Here is a 24885-nt window from a genome sequence, read left to right as displayed (position 1 = left end):
ACAGCAATGCCCTACTTTGTGAACCTACTAAAACTCATTGGACTGTAAACTTTGAATAAGTGAATTGTAAGACAGGGGATTTCATGTGGATAAAGCTTTTGTGAAAATATGTGGTGACTCCTGTATGCTGTCAGTGGATAATTAATACAATAACTGGTCTATTTTTCATTTACTATATTGTACTATCTTTCAATTAGTGTTGTATTCATCTTATGTTACCAGGAACTAGCTTTAGTAATTTGCTAAATTGGGCCTGGATTCTAGTTAAGAGTCTTACCTCCTGTGGGCTTGGGTTACCTTAAATTCTAGTGGTCATTGTACCCATGGCCATATTTCCTGAGAAAAGATGGAAGCTCCAGGGCTCACCTGCAATCTGATAGGTGAAACTCACTCTAGAGTTGCTGTTTAAAACTTCAGATTTGAAAACCACCATGGCAGTTCTTGTGGAGGAATAAAACTCGGGCAGAGCTGAAATGTTTCTGCCACAGAAATGGACTCTTCCATCACCCTGAAATGAATGGAAGCCACATCATATTAGATTCAGTTCCAGGAGAGGACAGCTGTACCAGAAACTCTACTGTAAAGCATGGCTTACATATTCAGCCATGGAACCCAGCTCTAGTCTCTGAAGCACTCTGCAGCCAGACTTGCCCACCTTCCTGGAAAGATGGGAGATGGGGGCCAAGTGTCTGCTGAAACCATGAACAGACACTTCCCTGCAGAAATCAAGACTGCTCCCTTCCCAGGTTATGTCACAGCTGAGGCCTGTGTCCTTGTTCTGAGCAGAGTCCAGTGTTTGAGCTCACTGCAGGTCTCCTACTCAAGCCTTTCCCATTATCCTGGGCTCATAAGACTGAGACTCTTCCCCTGATCCAGTCCTTGCTCCTCACAGCAAACCTAAGCAGGCCTTTTGGCAATACTGACTCCCCAAGGTAGCCAGTGCCTGTCATGAGGTCACTGTTCCTTTTATAAGACTTGGGCAACCCACATTCCCTTTCAAAAGCATGGGGTAAATGCAGTCAAACACCTATCCCTTTTGCACAAAACCAACTTGTACCGAAGTCAGGATGCTGGCAGCCTCCCAGCGATAAGTACCTTTCTAACACCTACAGTTCTTGGGCACCTACTGAAGGTGCATGCTCCACCTCAGCTTGCAGACTCCTGTTACTGATCTGGGCTTCTATGGCCACCCCCATCCCACCGCCTGCTGCTATGGGTCCTTTCCTAGCTTTGCCTGCTGTATCATCTGAATTGCATTGTTAACTACCTCCTGTCTACATCTCTCCCCTTTCCATTTTGTGGTCTTAAGTGAAACCTGAGTTTCCAGCAGCCTCCTAGGGGAGGTCATTCCTTTTCTATTCTCCACAATTCATTGAGTAAAAGTGGAGGAGAGGAGTAGGGGAGCGTTTCTCCATGTTCCTCACTGCAGCATCTGTCCTCACCTCAGGTCCTCTTTAGAAAGTCTCTGCATGTGGCCAAAGAGTCTCTCCGACCCTTTTCATCATTTTTATTTACTTTCCTCCTGGTTAATTCCCTTCATTTATTAAAGATTTGTGGTATCTTACCACAAGTAATTTTCTGCACCCCAGTTCCTTTCTGAACTCATAGAGGTTTGGATGATTTTATAGACAGTTCATTAAACAAATCCCACTTTGAACTTCTTAACCAGTGATGTTCATGTCCACTCTCTGTAGTTGCCTACCTCAAGGCCAGCAGCATACCTTCCATCTTCTCTTATGCCCCCACCATAGAACACTTAGACAATCTTCAAATTAGGGCTTCTCTTTCTACTCTTGGAGAGCTTGGAGTTCCAATTTCTCCCAGCCCATCACCATTATTATTATTTTTTTTAATCCCCTCTCTACCTACCTAGGATGAAATCCCCTGTCCTTTCCTTATTCATTCAATTGAAGGACATTATTCAGTTGCAACAAATATTGGGTATTGTGGGGAGCCACACTGAGTAACCATGCCTCCCAGTCCTGATGCACCACGGGGATCTGAAAGATCACTGTAGTCTGCTGCCATAGTGCCTTGACTTGTGACTCGTTCTTTTCCCCCACTCCAATAGCAAGGCCAGTGTCTTCTGAGCAGGCATACCCTGGGGTTGAGCTACATGCCCCTATTCCTTTGTAATCCTACCCCTTTGCCCTTTGGGGGATAGAATGTTCCATGGAAGCTTCTTTTGTGTGTCCCCTTCTCTTGCTCTGCCTTTGGGCATGGCCTTCTAGCTGTCAGTCAACCTGCTGACAGCAGACATCATGAAGCTAGACTCAACTGCCTGAAACCTGACCCCTTGCCTCATTTGAATAGCTTCTCCCCCAAAAAAGGGTTCAGCATTTTCTCTCTCTCTCTCCACAGACCCCTAAAGTCAAAGGAATCATCACGGGACCCAAAGAAAAAGGCATCTCTGTCTCTTGTGTGATTATTTCACGTAGCCCAGTTCACCTGGAGTGACCCTGAGTGTTTTAGTCATGAGGAACGCGATGGTCTTATTGGAGGCAAGTCCAGCTGCCAACAAGTTCCATAATTGCCTTGTGCCCTGTTCATGCCATTTTTGTGCCTAGTTGAGAGGTCTTCTCTGTCCTCCATTGACTCAGCTTCATAAAGCAATGGGAAATTGAAAGAGCCTTTATACCCAAAGGATCTTATCTCACCTGGCTGTAAGTCCTTCTGGTGAGACTCCCACTGGGGAATAGGAATTTGGTCCAGAAACCATCAGAAATGAAATAATGATGACCCCTTGTCTTGGCCACCATGGGAGCACAGCACAAATCTCAGTGTCTAAGATTTGCACAAAATCAAAAAATCTGGTGTCTACTCAGCTGCCTGAACATCTTGGACCTCTTCACATTAGAGTCAGATAAACTGACTCCCCACTAAGATGGGGAGTGTAAGAATTAGGAAACCCCAGCCTTATAATGAGGATAACTGTGAAAATTCTGAAGGTGACAGATGGGACTTTACTTCTGCCAGCACAATGGGATTTGAACAATCCCCTTGGAATGAACAAGTTAGTCACTCTCGAAACAGCAAAGACAGCCCAGGTATCCCCAGATATTCTCCCTCGAATCCATCATCAGTTCTTGAGCCCTCGTGTTACCAATTCCCCTTGGTAATCTCATTACTCTCAGTATTTCAACTACTTCACTATGTAATGATGATATGCTAATCTGTTAACAACACACTTCTATGTCCCAACTGTCTCCATAACACCTTGCTCATGGGAAAGTAAGACTCAGCTTTTTTTTTCCTTTTCTTTCTTTTTTTTTTTTTTTTAGCAAATGAGGTTTTTTTTTTTTTTCCCCTGTCTCTCTCTTTATTTTGTCTCATAATACCATGAATACAGTGCTACAGGCATGGCATGAAATGGCTTCTTGGCTTATTTTCCTGTGTACTGGGTGAATTCCTTCTGACCATCCTAAACACAGATACTACTAACTAGAAGGGTTTCTCCAAGTGTGGCTCATGGAGTTCAGGACACCAGAGATGTTCATCAAAAATTTAGATTCATAGGTACTATGTGGAAGAATCCATCTCCAGGGGTGGGCCCTGGGCAGTATGCCTTTTGAACAAGATGCCCAGGTAATTCTTAGGCATCTGGATGTTTAAAAGTACCTGACCTACAGAACCAAGTTCAAGTGTTCCTCTTCACCTGAACTTTGGATCTGGCTGCAAAACACCATGCTGAAAGTAACTTTGAGGATTTATTGAATCATGCCTTCATTGCTTCGAGTGTTTTGCAAATACTAGTGGCAAGATCACTAGATGCAACTGTAATCCATCCCATAATCATTACCTCTGGCAAGTCCTGAACCTCTAAGTAGTTCTGTGCACAGTCTTGCGAGTGTAGCTGAAGAGCCCACACAGTTATCTTCACCTGCTGGTGGGGAGGGGCTTCAATGACCCAAGTACAGGTGGACAATGGAACACTCTGGTTTGACAAATAGGGTGACGAAGTATTTTGTGGGGTCCAATTTGCATTGTATGTTCCACCACAAGGCACTGAAGAGGGAGGAAAGAAAGAAACAACATAGGAGATATTTCACTCTTGTCTCCTCACACAGAGTCTTTAAAATTCTGCCTTCCCTACCCTGCTGGCCCAAAGGAGAGATAGGAAATCTTTCTATTAAAAATTTGAGATATTCAAATTTTTGATTAAAGATTAGCAAATTTGTACTACAAATTAAAGACAGAGGGAATGAAATGAGTTCAGTAATCAACCAAGAGAGTAATTAACATTAAGTTTAGTACCTGAGTGTAAACTTAATAAGAATGCATTATTTTTAGTACATAAATACACATGCGTTTCATAACCTATATTTTAAAAATAATCTCAATTTACTCACTGTCCACGAAGGTATATGTAGCATTAAATCCTTCTCTTTCTAGAGTCAGGTCACTGACAAAGTGAACTGTGAGGAAGTTACTGGAAGAGATAAAAGGAGCAGGTATGGTGGAACCACAGAACGTTCCAGCCAAACAGTCGTTTTCACTCTCCCCATCATAGAGCTGGAAAGGAAGAAGGTTCTCAGTTCTCCATTATCCACAGGGAAGTTGCCCATTTTTACACTAAATTGGATATGAAGTCACCACAGGTCACCACTAAGGATCTGTGCATTGGTGTTCTTGTCTTAATTCAGGAGCAGACTTGTGATGGGATCGATTTTCAGAAAAAAACTTGGTGCAATGCCAACATCTGTCTGATCTTTGGGAAAGTCATATACGATTTAATAAATAATGTGTCACTGGAGTCATCAAATCCACGGCTACCTTTACCTCTGGTCCAAGCCACTCTGTGGTCTTGCCTGGACCATTGCTGAAGCCTCTGTATGGGGCACCCTCCTTCTGCTCTCCCCACTCTTTCCTCTTTTCAAAATGTCAGCCACACGCTACTGTTAAAGTGAAGTCAGACCAGGTCACCTCCCTGCTGAAGAGCTGCCTCACTGCTTCCTGTTCTCTCAATACAAAGCCAAGGCCTTGACGATGGCATTCCAGGCCTAATAGAACCCGGAATCTGCTCTCCTCCCACCCTGACAGCTCTCATTTCTTACTCTCTCTGCTTTGTTCACCAACCCAGGCACAGCCACACTTCGTGGCTGACACATTTACTATTTTTTTTGCCTGGATTCTTCTTCCCCTGTATCCACATAGTTTGTTCTCCAACATTCCTCCAGATCTTTACTCAAATGTCACAGACCTGGGAAGGGTTTCCCTATGAAAACTCTCCGAACATTCCCTGACTCCTTTCCTGCCTGATCTTTCTTCAGAGCCAGTATCACCTTCTACTTAACTCTATACTTGTTTTTTTAATTATCTTCCCCACTAAAAAGAATGCAAGTTCCATAGAAGCACAGATCTCTGTCCTGCTCACTGCTATGTCCCCCGAGTTTAAGGATGTCTGGCACATAAAAGGCACTCCATAAAAACCTAATAAGTGAAGAAGTGCTTTGATGTCTCTCTCTCACCACCCACCTGTTCTAGGCTGTCTTGTGTTCCCATATTGGAAGACCACAGACTGGGTAATTTATACAGAAATATATTTCTCACAGTTCTGAAGTCTGGAAAGTCCAGAATGAAGGGACATCTGTGAGGGCCAGGCTGCTGCATGGTGACAGGATGAGAGAGCGGGAGCCTCTAGCTCTGGTCTCTCTCTTTTTATAAAGCCATTAATCCCATCCTGGGACCCCATTCTCATGACCTCATCAAACCCTAATTATCTCCCAAAGGCCCATTAGACCCATCACCAAATACCAGCAACAAATGAATCTGAGGATTAAGTTTTAACACAGAACTTGGGGGACACATTCAAACCACAGCACCACCCCCTTCCAAACTGTTCTCCCCAGATCTTCTTTATCTCAATAAATGGCTCAAGCCCAAAACTCCATCCATACTTGATTCCCTCTCTCTGTCCTTGCTCTCTTTCCTTCTGTCTGTCTCTGTCCTCACTACTCCCACATCCATTCCATTCCATCTTCAAAATACATCTCAGAGCACCTCATCCCCATGGGACGAGTGTTTGCAAACTTAAATCAGATTGTGCTCCTGCTTTCCCTGAAATGCTCCAGTGGATTCTCATGACACCTACTGTAGAATACCTGCTTTTTTTAAAAATCAAAATCTTTGAATATTTATTTTTTCTTGCTTTTCAGTACATACATTTTGGTTGAATTTTTTCCCTGAAATCTATGTATTTTTTAATTTTTAACTTTTTTATTTATATATGACAGCAGAATGCACTACAATTCTTATTGCACATACAGAGCACAATTTTTCATATCTCTGGTTCTATACATAGTATATTCACACCAATTCGTGTCTTCATACATGTACTTTGGATAATGATGACCATCACATTCCACCGTCATTAAAACCCCCCTGCCCCCTCCCTTCCCCTCCCACCCCTCTACCCTATCTAGAGTTCCTCTATTCTTCCCATGCTCCTGCTCCCTATCCCAGTATGAATCAGCCTCCTTATATCAAAGAAAACATTCAGCATTTGGTTTTTTGGGGATTGGCTAACTTCACTTAGCGTTATCTTCTCTAACTCCATCCATTTACCTGCAAATGCCATGATTTTATTCTCTTTTATTGCTGAGTAATATTCCATTGTGTATATATGCCACATTTTTTTTATCCATTCATCTATTGAAGGGCATCTAGTTGGCTCCACAGTTTAGCTACTGTGAATTGTGCTGCTGCAAACCTTGATTGGCTGTGTCCCTGTAGTATTCCGTTTTTTAAGTCCTTTGGTAGAATACCTGCTCTTTACCATGGTCTGCAACCCCCACCCAATCTGGGACCTCCTCTCAGATGATCACTGCTTCCTGCAAGTGCTCCATCCCAGGAGGACCCTGCCCACGGCCTCTGTTATTACTGGCAGCTCTTTCTGCAGTCTTGACTCTTTGCTCAACTTAAATGTCATCACCTCAGAGTGGCCAACCCTACCCCATGTTGTCCTTCCCCAACATCATCCTGCATTATTTCTTATAATCAAAATGTATCTTATTTCTTACTTCTTATTTGCTTTTTCTAGTTTCTCAACCAAAAAATAAAAAAAAGTAAGTCCCATAAGTGGGGGAACTTTGGATTATTCGCTGTGATGGCACTTAGAATCATCCCACCTACCATGACCTTCAGCCAACACTTGAGGGATTAGATTCTCACAAACACTTTGCTCAAAAACGGATTTTTCCCCCTTCTGATAGTTTTCACTGTATTTCTAAAATGAGTATTTGTGTTTAGGGGGCTCCAAATATCGACCAGAACTTCAGAACAGCCACGACCCCTGACGTTAGGTTAAAATGCTAGGATTATATAAAATGGAGATGGTCAGTCACTTCCAAAGAAAAAGTAAAATAAGTTTTACACTAGATGGCACTGTCTCTCCTACTTAAACATTTCAGCTCACTTTTAGAGCTAGGAGAGACTCAAGAGTTCTATAATCTAAAACCCCTCATTTTGCAGAAGAGTACATTTGTCAAGTTTGAAGTAAGAGGCTTTTTCCCTATGAACAAGTTAAGGTTTCATTATGATCATTTCTGTCTTTATGATCACAATCCTATTAGCAAGCATGAATCTTCTGTGTACCAAGCTTCAAAGGTATAAAGCAGCTTCTCTACCTTCAAGGTCCAGAGAGAGAAGGTTCCTAAATTAAGTGTATCTCTGTCTCTCTCCTTCTCTCTCCCCCTCTCCACACATGCATGTGTGCACAAGTGCGCGCACACACACACACACACACACACACACACAGAGAGAGAGAGAGAGAGAGAGAGAGAGAGAGAGAGAGAGATAGGGAGTGTATATAAATCATATAGGGAAACATGGATAAAGAATGGAAGTGTATTGGGGTTGCCAGGGTCAGGAAAGACTTCACGTAGACATTTAAGTTGGTACTTAACAGTAAGATCTACAAAAGGGAAAGGGCCTCCCAGCCAGCTGGAATACGAGGCTGAAGACATGATGTATGAGATACATGGCACCTGTGTTCCATGGGACTGGAAGCTTGGGCAAGAGAACAGGAGAAATGAGGAAATAAGTGCCCTGGACAAGGCCATGAAGTTCTCTACCTTTTGAGCCAAGGAGTTTAGAACTCACCCTGTAAGAGTACTGAGATCTGATGGAGGCTCTCGATAGATAACTGTAAATGTGAAGGAAACTGAGAGGGAGAAGCCATGGCTGGATAGAAGGGAGTTATGTCCAAGCCTAGCCCTATGCTGCTGTTGCATTTGTTAACTCTTTGCCACAATAAGACTTCCCCTAATTGAATTGAAATAGACGTTGATTGGCCTCTGGACAACCGATATGGGTGCCTGGACTCCTCTGCAGTCAAAGCCAAGATATTCTGCCTCTCCTCCCCCACCCTCTAAGGACACCATTTTTCCCACTATGGATTTTTGCAAGGTGGCTCTACAGTGTGCTGGAGGGGTGCACTGTGCAAGACTCGGGAGACACAGATGATGCCCTCAGGACTGGGATGATCACATGCAGCTACGCCGTCTTCTGGGAGCCCACCTTTGCTGGCATAACTGCTTTAGAACTGGAGCTTGAATTATGTCCTAAGTCTTGGGGATGTGGGTAAATGCTGAGAAAAACTGTGTGTTTTCTCACCTTTTAAACTCTTTAACAGTATTATACTCTATTTAATATCTAGAAGGAATTGAGTAAGTAATTCAGTGAAGGACAGTCTCTGAGGACAGCTACTTTAAGTGCCTAGAGTTTACCTGGCCATCAATTTGTGCAGTTGAAGAAATGGGAAGGAAATTTGGGGCTTTTAATTTCTGAAAACTTTAAATGCCCAAGAGAAACAGACTTTGAAATTGTACATTAATTCTTTTTCAAAATTAGCAGTAATTCCAAACATTAATTTTCTTAGGATGGTATCCTTTACTATATCCCAGGATATTAAATAACAGGAGGACTTTGATAGTCTTCTGGAGTATTTCTAAGTTGCTTCTTAAAGTATCTTCATCTTACTGCAGACCTCTGACATAGGTCTGCTTGACAACACACTGGGGCATAAATTTGGCACGGGGAAGAGAATACAGGGTCATTTTTTCAGGTGTGGGGCTGAACTCTGATCTACTTCAGAACCTTCTGGGAGAAAAAAAACTGTGCTAATCTTAGTGATCTCAGGAAAAGCCACAAAGAAGCAATGATTAGAACCAGCTCCAAGTGCAGGTGTTTTCATAGTATGTGTTAGTTTTTTTGTCCCTCGACAACATACCTGAGATAATCAACTTAAAAGGAGGAAAGGTTTATTTTGGCTTCTGGCTTCAAAGACTTCAGTCTGAGGATACTCGGCCTTGTTGCTTTGAGCCTATATCATGGAAGAACATCATGGCAGGAGAACAAGGCAAAGAAGGCTGCTCCCCTCATGGTGGTAGGGAAATGAAGAGAGAGACAGGAAGGGGCTGGCATCCCACTCCTTGCCTCAGGGGCATGCCCCCCAACGACCCAAGTTCCTTCCACTGAGCCCTACCTCTCAAAGATTCCCCCACCTGCCAATAGTGCCACACACTGATGATCAAGCTTTTGACACATGGGCCTTTACGGGATATTCTCAGATAGCACTAAATATATATTTTTAACCTTAATGCTCTTTTCCAGTGCTTGGACCAAAATCTGGAATAAAATAGTCTCAAATTAACATTTATTAATGAGTAACTAAATGAATGAATGAGTGAATGAATACTAATGAATCTTATGTCTGTGTGAACTGCTGATCCTCTCCTTAAAGATGGGTAGCCCTTTCTCCAGTGGCTGACCACAGACCAAATGGGTAAGCCAGGGGTTGAGACAGAGGTTCCCAGTGAGGTTGGTACCAGGCCCTCTGGAGTGTTTTCTGGGTTTATAACTGTCATTATAACAATAACTTGGAACTGTGACTGGCAGTTAGTGTTCAAAAGCCACATGGCTGAAGCCCACAGGACAGTTAGTATAGACAACTTTCACTCCAGATGGAAAAGGAAGACTTATAAAATATTGGTGATGAACAGTGGCACTGATCAGGCTGAGGACATGCTGGGGGACTTTAGGTGGAGCCACCTCTTTTCTGCTGGATCCGTGTTTTCTTTGCATAGAAAGTCAGTTAGGGTCACAGTCCTGACCCTCTCTGCTGCCTCACCACTGAACACCACAGGAATATCTGAACCCATCAGGGGTTTGGTGACAAGAAGCTGGCATGAGATTATATAGTACCCAGACCCTCATTTTCTCCTTAATTTTGGTAGCCAGCCTCCTGTAAGAGTCATCGTTTTGTAATATTCTTCCTAATTTTGCAGAGGGTAACAACTGGGAGTAAGATTCCACTTATTTCATAAAATCCTGCTGAGCCATCCCATGGAGGAAGCCCTTCCTGAACCCTCAAATGAAGCAGGACGGATCCTCTTCAGCTCTTCATTTCTACATCGTTCATATTCTGCATTTTAATATATCTGCTCACATGTCTGACTCCTCCACTTGACTGACAGCTCCTGGGAGCTTTCACTCCTCAAGTGTTTAATTCTGTACATCTCCAGTGCCAGGGGCAATGGCTGCCAAAGAACCTCATGAAATGAATGTGATGTTGATGTTAGTAGCAATTGCTCAGTGTAATACACAATTCACTATGTACCACGGTTATCTTACGCTGAGTCAACTCTTTCAAAAACAAGTTATAGAATTATGAATGAATAGTAGAATTGGCATGATTTTGCTTGTATGTCTACCTATAGAGTTGAATTAGGCTAGCTTTTCTAAAAAGTGACTTTATTATCATATCTAAGAAACAATGTAAAAGGAATCAAATATCCCATTTACCACAGAAAATCTCTTTAATAGACACCTGTCAATTTCATATTCCAAAGCTGTTTTTTTGTTGGCCAGTTACTAGAAGTAGGAAAAGCTATAAATTAAGGGAAATTGCTATCCCAAACAGGAAAAGAAGAATAAATTTAAACACAATATCTTTAGGGGAAAATATTTTATTATGAAGTTAGAAAATACCTTACTGGTTTTGATGTTGCTATTTCTGTCCTAAATGACTTGAAGAAATTGTGACGATTACAAGCTGCTATATGACATTATAAAATTACACTGATAGAAATAGTCTTGACAGCAAATTCAACCAACTCCCCTCCTAGCAAGACCACACCCAGGACATCCAAGATGAATTGAAATTTGTAGTTTATACGTGAACTGATTATTTTTAGTATTTTAAGAAAAGGAAATTCCATATCTTCTATCTTATCTAGAATTACTCAAAGGGATAAAAGAGAAGTCAATTTGTCAATGAATTATGTCAAGCACAGTGTTGAACCCTCTAATATGAATTATTTTTAGGCTCAAAATAGCCATGCAAAGCAAACATTATTATGTTATTTGTTTTTAATAAATGAAATGATAAGAAACCAGGAAGATAAAGAAATTTGATAGCAAAATTGAGTTTGAGTCACCATACTGTCAGGCTCTAAAGCTTATTATTACCTTTAAGTAAAACAAAGGGAACTCTTGAAGTCTTAAATATCAGTTCCAGGCCATTCTGGTCATTTTGGTCTCATTTTAGAAAAGGAGAATTCACCCTGAGTTGACATTCCTGTTATCGCCAGAGTTTCATGAATTCCCTTCAATCTGACCACTGTCCCAATATTTTATTAAAACAGTTTTCATAAAATGGAATGAGTTTGTTCTTCAAACCTTTCTTGGCCTCTAATTTGTAAATTTCATTGCATGGATCACCATCCTTTGGAAAAGAATCTTCCCCTTGACTCCAGTGACATTACACCATTCCTGATTTTCATACTGCTTTTGTAGTTCATTTATTTCTTTTCCTGCCACCTCCAAGTGGGTACCTTTTCTGGAAACTGAGAGCAGTTCCACACTGTCTAAGAAATCATTACTTCCTATGATTTAAGGAATGCTTGGTTGCTGTTTCCTCTATTCATAGAGTTATCTCCTTATAGCAGCTTGGTCCCATTCTTTACACACTTCAATCCCACTTGTCTGTTACCAAAACCACCATCCCTTCTTAAGAGTACTTCCATTTTTTAAAAATTATTATTATTATTATTATTATTATTATTATTTTAGTGTCCTAATCATGGTGCTTATCACAGTGAAAAATAAGGGCTCATGTTTGTATTTCATCTATGACTTTTCCTTCCCTTTATTTTAAAACAAATTGCTTTAAAATGTAAGACAATCCTAGAACTTATAAATTTTTCTTGCGCTTGTCTTGCTCTACCTGATTCCACCCTCTTCACACTAAGAGTGAATTCTCTCTGTCCCAGGAGCCTTCCCAATCCTCTCTCCTTCCAATCCACCCTGAATGCTAATTCCCAGTAACTCTTTCTTAAAAAACTGCTCTCATCATATTGCTGACTCATTGGAAAACTTTCAAACTCTTTGTATTTGCAGCTGCATAAAATTTAAATTCATTAGTTTGACTTCCAAGAACCTTTGTAATCTGTGTTTTCTCTACTTTAAGCAATCTTATTTCTTGTTACTTTAGCAATATTCTGCTCCAATAAAGCCAGCTTTTTTGCTCTGCAAATAAAATACATATTTAAATAAAATGCACATTCCAATTTTATGCCTTTTTTTTAATGTTCACCTTGCCTAGAATTCTCTCTTGACTCAAGTAAGTTTTTCCTTACTCTATGAAGTTTCTCGTTTTGTAGTGCTTGAACCCAGGACCTTGCGCATGCTGGGCAAGTGCTCTACCACTGAGCTATGCCCTCAGCCCCTTCCCCTTCTCTTAAACTTGCACCTTGTTCCAAGCCTGCACCTAATGCATTAATTAACACTTTGATGGTTATTATCCTGAACTAACTGATCATGGTGGATTTGCATATGTCATCCCTTAATTTTCCAATCAGACTTAAGATCACCACGGAAAGAAATCTTGCCATTGATGTTGATTTTCCCCTTAGAGTATATATATTGACTAATGCTAATTAACACGAGTAATCTGAATTTATATACCCTGATACATACAATAATTTAAAACCAAAAAGTCATTTAAAAATTAACAGAGAAGTTTCTTGTTTTACTTTTTTAAAAAGGAATATAAAACTGTTTATTGACCACTGTTCAACAGTATTTATAATAACGAAAACAATATAGTTGGGTAACATTCTGATTACTACAAAGCTATTTTCCTGGCTTGTATTGAACCAGAAATCCAAGTTCTGAAAAGATTGAGCCTACGTGTAAGGAATGAGTTGGTGCAAAGATAAAGCCATGCAGGTCAATAATTTAGACTGTAAAAATTTGTTCACACATTTATGTGAGCAGGTTGTAAATTGCCAACATCTCTAGCCATCTTATTAGGTTTCCATGAGCCAAATCTCATGACATTCCAAGAGTCATAACGTTTTAACACACAGATTTCAACTTTTTGAAAAAGGAATGGCTAACTAGAGGAACCCTTAAATGTCCACTTAAGTCTTGCTTAGCTAATTAAATTAGGATTTGTCTAGTTTCCTTGTCTTGGAGAAGTTGTTAGTAGTGATAGTATTTTTCCTTTCCAGAGTTTTGCAAATAAAACTGTTGCATTTATGTGACTATAGATATAGATTTGGTGTGGCTACTTTTAATTATCTAATTTAAACTGACCAATTAACTACAGAATCATTCATTTAATCTGAAGGGTTATGGCTTCAGGGAAAAATTTCAATTAATTGATTTTCTTGATTTACTTTTTCTGGAGGGGGTGGTACTGGGGATTGAACTCAGGGGCATTCGACCACTAAGCTACATCCCCAGACCTATTTTGTATTTTATTTAGAGACAGGGTCTCACTGAATTACTTAGCACCTTGCTTTGCTGAGGCTGGCTTTGAACTCATGATCCTCCTGCCTCAGCCACCAGAGTCACTGGGATTATAGGTGTGGGCCACCGCACCTGGCTCTTGGTTTACTTTTAATGTTATTTGAAAACTAAGATATTTTTTCTACATAAAAATAATAATAGAAGTAAGTCTAAAAACTTAAGAAATAGACAAATTAAGGGGTGATTACTTGCACTGCAGACACTGTCATTTATTTTAGAATTCACCGAAGGCTCTTTGAATATCTCTCTCCATACAATGAATTTTCCCATAGATCACTTCTTGACACAGCATTGATGAAGAGGGAACTGAGTCTCAGAGCAATTATAAAAGCCACACAGAATTTTTGAGTCATCCATATTAAAGATTAACTTGATATGAGGATGCAGCATCTGTAATATTATATATTGCATCATGGAAGAATAATTCATTGCAAAAAGCAGTAGTACTCACCATATCCAAGACTTCAATTGGAATATAGTATCTTAAAGCCTGGGATTACTTCACACTGCTGTGATATAATAATCTTACCTTTACATAATCATAAAGGCACTGTTGTGAATTGGTCATTGCCTCCAGAGCAAACGTATTGAAGGTGAGTTGAATGAGTTTGTTTACAGGTGCTATTATGAGCCATGTGCAGCTTAAGCCTCTGTCATATTTTCCATTTGAATCAGAATCAGGAGAGACAAAGGTACTATTGGAAACTGTCAGATAACCACCACATCCGTGTTGCGGCCCTGTGAAAACAAAGACATCACTGTGCAGACCAAGCAGAAGAGATTTTGAATTTTATGTGAAAATTTTGTTTTGTTGTTATTTATTTTTGTGGTGCTGGCGATTAAACCCAGGGCTTTCTACCACTGAGCCACACTCCCAGCTTTTATCATACATATTTTCTTATTCTTTTAAGACAGGGTCTTGCTAAATCGCCCAAGCTGGCTTGGAAGTTGCAATCTTCCTGTCTTGGCCTCCAGAGAAGCTGGGATTATAGGAATGCATCCCCACCCATGGTGGAAGGTTCTAAAAAGAGCATAGCTTCCATTTTCTGTCACACTTTTATGAACATTATTGTGGAGCTTCTGCAGGCTGGGGCAGGTGTCTTTTCCCCTTGCCTGGTTCATTCTCTAATTTATTCCCCCTCCACTCCCACCACAGGTCCTGAGTTACCTCCTTATCAAGGGGACATGGTTACCTAGAAGAGTGATTAACCACATTTGGTTCTATGTACAGTTTTGGAACTCTTGTGTGATTTATTGAAGCACTTCCCAACCTTGAAAAATCCAATTTTCTACAAAATCAAGTATTTTGCACAACAAAACTTGTGGAGAATGTGAACATATTTTACTTTTATGTTTCACTTTTATGAATACTGCAGCACACAAAACTGAATTTATGAAGATTTACTCAACACCCCAAGATAATTGGATCCTAACAAATTTTTTATTCAAAGAGTCTGATAAAAAGAGGCTGAGAAGCATTTAACACTATAGTCTAGGTTATATTAAACCACACTCTAGCTTTTTTGTTTTTTTTTTTGGTGGTGGTACTAGGGATTGAACCCAGGGCCTCGTGCATACTAGGCAAGCGCTCTGCCAACTGAGCTATATCCCCAGCCCCTAAACTACACACTATATGTGATTTTTTTTTCTTTTCCCAAATCAGGGGCAAAGAGAAAGCTGAAGAAGAACTTCAACTAGGGAAAAACTTTGTCTACTTTGAAATAAAAATTTTGTAACAGAATAAAAATACAAAAGACAGACAAAGAATACTCTAAAGATGTCTAAACCATATAGTATAGAAACATAAAGAACAACATCTTTGGAATATTGGATTTAGTTTTGTCCACTCCACAGCCTAAGAAAGTACCTCAGATACGATGTAGGCAAAACATAAAGAAAAACTTACAGACAAATTTCAAAAGAAACAGTGGGGAAGAATGTTAAGATTTGGATATGAGGTGTTTCCCTGACCCAAGAGCTCCTGTGTTAATGCAGGAAGTGAAAGAATTAGTCTATGATAGCCATAATCTAATCAGTGATTAATTCATTTGATAGATTCATGATTCAAAAGGACTACAGTCTTGATGGTCACAGTGGGTGGGTAGGGTACGGCCAGAGGAGGTGGGTCACTGGGGGCATGTCCTTGGGGATTATATCTTGTCTCCCTGGCTTCCCCCCAACACCCTGTTCTCTTCCTCTCTTACTGTCTCTCTGTGCTTGGTGGCTACCATAAGGTGAGCAGCTTTCCTCTGCCACACTCCGAAGTCACAATGATCCATTTTGCCTCAGGCCCAGAGCAAAGGAGTCAGCTGACCATGGACTGAATCTCTGAAACCATGAGCCCCAAATGAACTCTTCCTCCTCTAGGTTGTTCTTGTGCAGGTATTCTAGTCAAGTGATGGAACTGTCACTAACACAATGAATTGAACTCAAAACAGTCATAGTAGGAATGGAGATTAAGTTGGTGCTCAAAGGAACACCCATAAAGCTTATAAACTACACAGATATAGGTCATTACCAATTCCAAAGTTAAATTTCATTGCAGTTGGCCTTCTATCTCTCATTCCAATTACTCATCTGATAACACTGAAGGGATTGCTTTCAACATTAGGGTGCAGGAAGATTTTGTACTTGGATCTTGGTAGAAAATATAAACAATGGTGGCCCTCCTCCATCCTGATCACAAATCCAAAGGATGGCAAATGTATGGAGTTACTTTCAGCATAGGTGCATTCTTCAGTAGGTCAGGTTGCCCTCTCCAAAGCTTCTAAGTCAGTTAAAACTGTAGAATATTTTCAGTCACACATTTTCTGAAGTTAAAAGGTCCAGTCATTGACATATACACATACAGTATTCAGACACAAAAATTACTCTGAAAGCTAAGTAATAAATGTTGCTGCACTATTATTTTGGAACCATGCCTGTGAACTCCTGAAAGAACTGGAAATTGAACAGCTTTTATTCCATCATAGACTGCTACTTAAGGAAACCAATGAAGCTTATTGGCATGCATAGCAGAACAATTACTTTAGGTATAATGAAATGGTGAGTTTATTTATTTATTAAATATCATTTTAATATTCAAGTAAGTATGTATAGGATTGAAGTGGAAAAAGATTAATGGTAGTTCATTAGAATTGACAACCAAGGAAATAATAATGATGTAATGTAGAGAGTGATCTATGTCTTTAGAGAAGCAGGCAAAAACTTGTAGTTTTGGAAGAAGAGAGAGGTTATTTCAGGCTAGGTGGATCTAGAATATTCCAAGGAGGAGGTAACATTTGATTTTAAGGATAAGTAGAAAAAGACTAGGTAGGAACAGGATTGAGATCAGCAATTCCAGGCTGAAAGGATCATATGACCAAAGGTTAAATGGATAAGAATTTATATTTTATGCATAGGAAGGCATGATTTTATCTGAGAAAACAATAAAAAAAACATGAAGGATAAAAATAAGGACAAGGATTAAGACATGAGGATCAGTTATTCCACAGAGGGTCTCGAATGCCCCCCCCCATGGAATTTGGCCTTCAGATTTTATTCTGTGGATAACAGAGATCCTCTTGAAATGTTTATCAGAAGAGTATTAGGAACAGAATATACTTTCTAGTCAAGTTTGATCTAAAAATTAATCTGGTAGCAGTATTTTACATGTAAGGGAAGGGGACTGGAGGAGGTGAGACCAGTTAAGAGGACATTGCCACAGTGTGAGCTAGAGGTCACAAGGGACAAGACAGAGTGAGAGGTTTATATGCACTATTTTATTAGCCTATCAACTTTAAAAACCAAGTGTTGTTTTCTAGAAGTTCAAGCTATAGATTTGATTACTACTTGTTTATTAGTTGATGCCAACAAGTTAATAAGGTCAGTATGATAATCATACTTGGTCACAGTGATAATTAAAATTATGCCATAAGGTAGACACAGCCTCATTCCACAGAATCTCAGAAAAAGGGTCCTTAAATTGTTGGCAGGCATTGTAATGGACTGAGCAGCAAATTGGCCTCTTTCTAATTCTTCAGTGCTTCCATGTTTAGTCTTTCTGTTTGCAGTGTTCCAGAAAGAACAAAATTCATTTTTTCTGACCTCTCCACACCAGCCTTTGCCATATGACTCGCTTTAGACAATGAGTGTTAGTGGTCATGAGGGAGGCAGAGGCCTTACACATGCTTATCTTTTTTTTTTGGCAAGGCATTTTGTGCTTCTATGATCCACTAAAAGATACGACCCTGCTAACTGCTGGTCCAAAGTGAAAGTGGATTCATGTGAAGCAGACCTGAACCCAGTCTGAAAATTACAGCCATGCATGGCTAGCAGACAGACTGAAACAGAGGCAAGCAAGCTAGTCTGCAGACCCATACGTGATAAAAATAAACACTTTCATTATAAGCCAAAAGCTTTTGGATGTCAAGGGCCAACCAATACACAGACAAATGGCTTGTCTGAGTTATCAAATTATAATGTAGCACATTGCTTAATTCATAAACTATACACACAGAATAAAGATGGAGAACTAGCATCATCATCAGACAATCCTGGCCAAAATAGTCAAATAACCGAAGTCAAAACAATATTGTACAAGTGAAGTGGTGTTCCCGTGGTGCTGGAAATGGTAATCACTGATTCCCCTACATTAGTATCTAAACATGGTGCAGTTGCTCCATGTGTCTGCTCCTCCTACGGTAAAATGGAAATTCAAGTGTATGTGTCTTTTCGGAAACATAAAGATCAATACTAACAAAAGAAGGTTACTTCACCTAAAAGTGCTGCTGCCATGTTAGTATTTCTGTATTTCAATGATAGCAGGATAATATAGAACTCTGTGACTATGAAAAAGAGTCCAGTACGTAAAATAAACACACACACACACACACACAACGCACACACACGTACGTATTAACTGTACTGCTATTTTGTCCTTTTCTTTCCTTTTTTTTAACTCCTCCTTTATTTCTTTTTGGTATTGGGTACTGAACCTCGGGCCTTGTGCATGCCAGGCAAGCACTCTTTATTAATATTCTGATTACCCCTTTTTACTGGTATAATGCATCTTAACCTGGATGTGCTTAGTGTCATAAATCCATCATCTTCCTCATCATTGCACATCTTTCTACCAGGCAGACAATGCTCACCCACCAGCACCTGCTTCATCAGTCAGGTTGTGACAGAGCCCCTCTGACAACACACCCTGTTCCCAGACCAAATCTCACTCTGATCTTCCCCAAAGAGCAAACATGTCACTCAAAAGAGCTATTTCTTTAGAGGAAAATAAAAATGTTTTGGCTACAAAACTACTGGAAATATAAACCCAGGAGAAGAAGTGAGATTCGGGTCCAGATCTACTTAATTAAAAATCAGTAAAAGAATCCTAAATTATTTCCCTCCAATGATCAAACCTCAGAGTGAAGTACAAACCAAAATAAATCTGATAAAGAAAGAAATAGTTCTATCTAAGAGAAAACACCTTGGAGGCTTTAGTGGAGTAAGATTCAGTTTTAAGTAGTCACCTATTTGAAGAGCTGACATTTTTGTGGCTGACGCTGCAGGCACCTGATATTTATTGAGGTCTTTTGGATAGCATCTCTATCTGTCTCTGGACAACTAGTACTTAGGTGGCTGATGGCTAGCTGGACTTACAGATAAACATGAGCCTGGCTTCAGGCACTTTGCTGTTTTCCAGAAACATCCATGATTCTGAACCACAGTCTAAATATATAGCAGCAAAGCACAAAAAGCATAATAGAAAAGCACTCAAGGCTAGGGCCAGAGGGAAATGGCAGCACAGCCTGAGAGTGTCGTCTCAACCATAGGGATACAGGGCTGGATCTTTATACTCCTTGTTTTGAATAAACCTTACTGAGACTTTCAAAGTTGTGGTATTCAATAGTTCCAACACAGTAAATTCATTTTAAAAATCAACTAGTATTAAGCTAAACTTGTTTTTCTCTTAAAAGAAACAGAATTTATTATTTTACTCCCTGCCCTCAAGTGTGTACAATATTTCTGGTATAATATTTATATCATGCAAGAAAAAAATATCTTAATAGTCTTTGTAACATGAGTCGTTTCTTGTGTTTAGTAACTTCACTCATTAGTATATTGCAGTTTAGACAGCATAATTTGAGACACAGCCTAATGCAATTTGGAATGTATATTGACTCTGGTCATATTTAGGAAGAATACTGCTAAAATACTAAAAGAAAGGCAACTTGCTAAATGGAAGGTAACTTCAACAGCTAATCAGTAGATATAGTCAACAGAAAAAGAGCAATATACATACAGGTCCACAATTTAAAACGGTTCAACTTATTACTGTTTTTAACTTGAATATAGTGTGAAAATTATACACGTTCAGTAGAAACTGTACTTAAATACAGTAGAATTTTGAATTCTCATATTTTCTTGGGCTAGTGACATAAGATGCAGTCCTCTCTCACAATGCTGGGCAACAACAGTGAGCCACTTGACCATGAAGGTGAACAGCCAATATTCCACAGTTTACTTCTTGCTGAGCTCTGTTGTTCAGTAAGTTGGATATGTTAAATGTATTTTTAACCTACAATATGTTCAACTTACAATGGATTTTTGGAACATGGCCCATTGCAAATTGAGGAACATCTGCGTAAAAAACTTAGGAAACGGAGGATTTTATCATTACCTTCTAATTGATTTTGTATTATTCAGATATTGCTAAAAACATCTCATATATGCATCATTGGTCCCAGGGAATTTCATGGGAACCATTCTTTCCATCTTTGAACCTTAAAAAATGATGAAGCAAAATGATATGATCATGTCAATTAATGTTGGAAAAAGAGTTGACAAAATCCAGCAGACATTTATAATAAAGTCAGCAAACTGGAATAGAAGGGAAATTTCTTAACTTAATAAAGAGCATGTATAAAAACTTACAGCTAATAGCACACTTAGACATGGAAAACTAAAGTCTTTTCGATTAAGATCAGGAATAAAGTAAGTGTATTTCTTTCTTATCACTCTGAGTCAGCATATCATTAGAATTTTTGCCAATATTAGGCAAGGAAAAAAATAATATACAGATGGGATATGAAGAAATAAAACTGGTACCATTTGCAGGTGTCATTATTATCTATGTGAAAAATTCCAAGGAATACACAGAAACATCCTTATAACTATGAAAAACAAGCTCACAAAAACTCAGGATATATTACATAAAAATCAATAATATTTCTATATACTAGTAATGAACAAGTGGAAGCCAAAATTGAAAAACATACATCAATTATATTAATTTTTCATCTCCGTGATCAAAATACCCATAAGTCCAACTTAGAGGAGGAAAAATTTATTTGTGTCTCACAGTTTCAGAGGTTCAGGCCTTGGTTGGATGACTCCATTGTTTTGGATTCAAGGTGAGAGAGAACGTTATGGCGGAAGATAGCTGCTCAGCTCATTACAGATGGGAAGCAGAGAGAATGTGAGGTGAAGGGGTCTTAGGGAAGATGAACCCTTCCAGGGAACTCTCCCAATGACCCACCACCACTAGTCACACCCCACTGACCCAGAGTTACCACCTAGCACAGCAGCCCTTTAGAATGGACAGATTAGGTTATTAGTTCTCATAATAATCACTTCATTTCTGAATATTTCTGCATTCACATGGGAGTTTTGGGGGGATACCTCATATCCAACCCATAACAAAAATTAATGAAACATGTATAGGATATATGTGTCAACAATTACAGAATGATAAAATAAATAGAAGAAGAACTAAATAAACTGAGAGACATATCTATTCATGGATGGTTCCCAAAATGATGCACAGATATATGCAACTCCTATCAAAATCCAGCAAGGTTTAGCTGCAAACAAACAAATACTTATTTTAACTTTATATGGAATGACCTTTAGCTAAATAAAATAATTTTGACAAAGAAAAATAATTTGTAAAGAATTACTATACCTTATGTAAGGCTTACTGTGTAGGCATAGTAATCTAGACAATATGATAGTGGTGGAGAGTTAGGCTCATAGATAAACAAACAGAATAGAAAACCCAGAAATAGACCACACACGTATGTCATCTGATTTTTTATCAAGGTGCTAAAGCAATTCAATAGGAAAAAGACAGTATTTTCAACAAACGGTACTAGAACAATCGGACATCCAGAAGCAAAAAAATTAACTTCAACCTAAACCTCAGACTTTAAGCAAATGAATCAGAGACACAAACTAAAAATATAAAGCCATTAAAAGAAAACAGCAAAAAACTGTTCAGAGCCTCAAAATAGAAAAAAAAAAAATTCTTAGGCTTGATATAAAAAAAAATATGATCCATAGAAGAAAAACTCATAAATTGGACTGCCTCAAAATTAAAAAACTTTTGTTCTATGAAAGACTCATTTGAGTGGATGCAAAGACAAAGTATAGACTGGGGCAAAATATGTACAAACTACATACCTGAAAAGGACTATTATTGAGACTACTCTGTAAAGAGTTCCCAAAAATCAAAGGTGGAAAAGCAAATGGTTTAGTTAAATGGACAAAAGACATAAACAGATATTGCATTAAAGAAGATGTGTGGATGTCATGAAAGCACATGACAATTGCTCATTGCTAGGGCAACACAAACCAAAACCACAATGAGATGTTCTTGCATACCTTTAGGAAGATCCAAAGTATAACTAAACAACCACAGAAACAAGAGCTCATCGTGGAGTACAATCATCTACAAAGGGATAACCAGGCAAGAGTACAAAGTTCTCCTAACTCAAATAATGGAAGCACATGACAATGGAAAAGCATCTTAAAGCGCTGAATAAAAAGAAATGCCAAACTAGAATTCTATATGCAGAGAAAACAGTCCTCAAAGTTCAAGACAAACTAATGTCAGGAAAAAAGTTACCAAAAGTTTTGAAAAATGTTGTGTTAAGAGAGAGCATGGTTAATAGTAATGCACTATTTAGTCATCATAAAACAGGTTGCAATATAAAAGAGGTAAAAGTTATAAAATAAAACCAAGTATCCAATAACTTTTAAATACTAATGGAATTGTTTTATTGTCATTCATGTTTTACTTTGTGCCTTGTGCTACTGATATTTCAACTTTTACAACTCTGATATTTCACCTTTTATTTCTTTCATTATTATTTATCTAATAATAGAAATATTATATATATATTGTATATTATATATAATTATATTAATATAATTATATATAATATCATACATATAATTATATATATATATGTATATATAAATATATATTTAACAGTGACAGAAATTACTTTCCCATTTCTCAACACTTGCTAAGTGCCTTGATAAGGAACTTAATTTCTTTGCAAATTAGTACCACAATCTGTACACTGAACATCATGACCAGCATACCAATCAGGGTTACACCATAATTTTTTTTTTTTAATTTTTTCCTTTTGTGAGAATCCCATGGTAAGTAAATTTGCTAAGTTGGAGGCCATAATTCTGAGTTCCAGATCTTTTGTTATAGGTTTATTACCTTTATATTTCAAAGTAATTATACTCCTCATAGCTGAGCTCTTTACCACTATGCTATGAAAAGCCAACAAGGACAGATGTCTCATTTGTCTGTCACTGACACCAAAAAGATAATGGGCTTCTAATATGTGATTGTGTGTGTATACTATTTATAAATACACATTTATAATGTTACAACATAAATTACATTTATACTACTTATTATTTTATAAATATTTAATAAACAATCAGATATACCATAAGCATTCATATACTATAAAATAGATTACATAATATATTTATGTGAATATAAATATGTATTAAGGTTATAAACTATTTGCCTTATAAATATAAAATGTAGTATAAATATACAATTATTCTATATTATATTAATAAAGAGTATAGTTTATGTAAAATATTTTCTCTTTTCCTATGGAAAGGAAGAAACAAAACAACTGCTAGAGTCATATGAAGTAGTTACACAGTAATAGTATGTTACTAACTGTTAGTATATTACTAAATATACTATTCATACTAAATATACTATTCAGGATGGTACAGATAGGCATGCTGTGAGCAGAAAGCCAGCAGCGTCCAGTGAGAGAGAGAAGCAGCTCTACCCCAAAGGAAAGGAAAGCTGTTACTATCTTTCAGGAAGCTTATCCCCAGGATGTCTGTCCCTCCTTGAGTGTTTTTTTTTTCTTTTTCTTGTTTTAAAGAAGTTTATTTAAATAAAGTGTACACATGATAAACTTGTTGGGGCAACAGTTTTACTCACTGAGCCATTTATATACTCTTAAGATTATTTAATAATTTATGATTATTCAAAAAATTGGTAACAATGTGAAAAATTAATCAGAAAACAGACCAAAAATAAGGAAACTCATTAAAAATGGTAAGGCAAGAAACATGAGGAACTGAACTGAGACAGTGCAGTGAGGATGAAAAAGGAAAGAGAAAAGTGTACAGAATGATAACTTTTGAAGAGTGAAAACAGGGCAGAAGGTTAGGAATGCTGTCAGGTTTCCATTATGGGTGACTGCACCGATGGTGGAACCACTGAAGATGACAGGCAATACGAGAGGAATAGGATTAAGGGGAACCATGAGTTCACTTTTGGATTGTTGTCAGAAGTACCTTGAGAACATCCTGGGGGAGATATCCATTTTAAAACAGCTTATTTGTAAAAATGGGCTTATATTATACATAAAGCTTTGAAACTTGATTTTCTTTTGTTTAACAATGACATATTGGATATTTTTCCTATAGAAGTATATATAACTCTAGGCAAAACTATCCAGAGTGGTTTTGGGAACATGAACAATCTTTAGTTATCTGATGTCAAGCTCCTGTCCTTTTCTGTATTCTCTTCCTTGGTGATCTTATCCATTAACAACTGTGTGTTGCCAATTTCCAAATTTTTATCTAAGACTTCTCTCCTGCATTCCAGATCCTTATATTCAAAGCCTCCTTGAGTGTTTTTATCAAATGCCACAGAGGCCATGTAGCCTGATTAGGAAAAGCATTTTAGGGAGACAGCCCAAACTAGTAAAACTTGGCTTTACCTCTTACAAATCCTTTGACCATAAACAAATTACT

General features: G+C 38.5%; 1 protein-coding gene and 1 non-coding gene across 2 annotated transcripts in view; both read right to left on the bottom strand.

Moving 5' to 3' along the window:
- Positions 1–24885, bottom strand: part of Cubn (cubilin) — a 275809-nt gene that overhangs the window by 9158 nt on the left and 241766 nt on the right. The window contains exons 60-64 of the mRNA XM_071619663.1: positions 14345–14553; positions 4350–4512; positions 3800–4005; positions 2117–2122; positions 367–508 (exon numbers count right to left, since the gene is read on the bottom strand). Coding sequence (XP_071475764.1) covers positions 367–508; positions 2117–2122; positions 3800–4005; positions 4350–4512; positions 14345–14553 — 726 coding nt within the window. The remainder of the gene's footprint in view (positions 1–366; positions 509–2116; positions 2123–3799; positions 4006–4349; positions 4513–14344; positions 14554–24885) is intronic.
- Trnat-agu (transfer RNA threonine (anticodon AGU)) lies at positions 15355–15427 on the bottom strand. The gene has a single exon. It is a non-coding gene; the product is annotated as a tRNA-Thr (tRNA).

This window comes from Marmota flaviventris, chromosome 12, assembly GCF_047511675.1.
Source record: "Marmota flaviventris isolate mMarFla1 chromosome 12, mMarFla1.hap1, whole genome shotgun sequence".
In the NCBI taxonomy this organism is placed as follows: Eukaryota; Metazoa; Chordata; class Mammalia; order Rodentia; family Sciuridae; genus Marmota; species Marmota flaviventris.
Note: the sequence above shows the minus strand (reverse complement) of the source record. Positions and strands in the feature narration are given on the sequence as shown.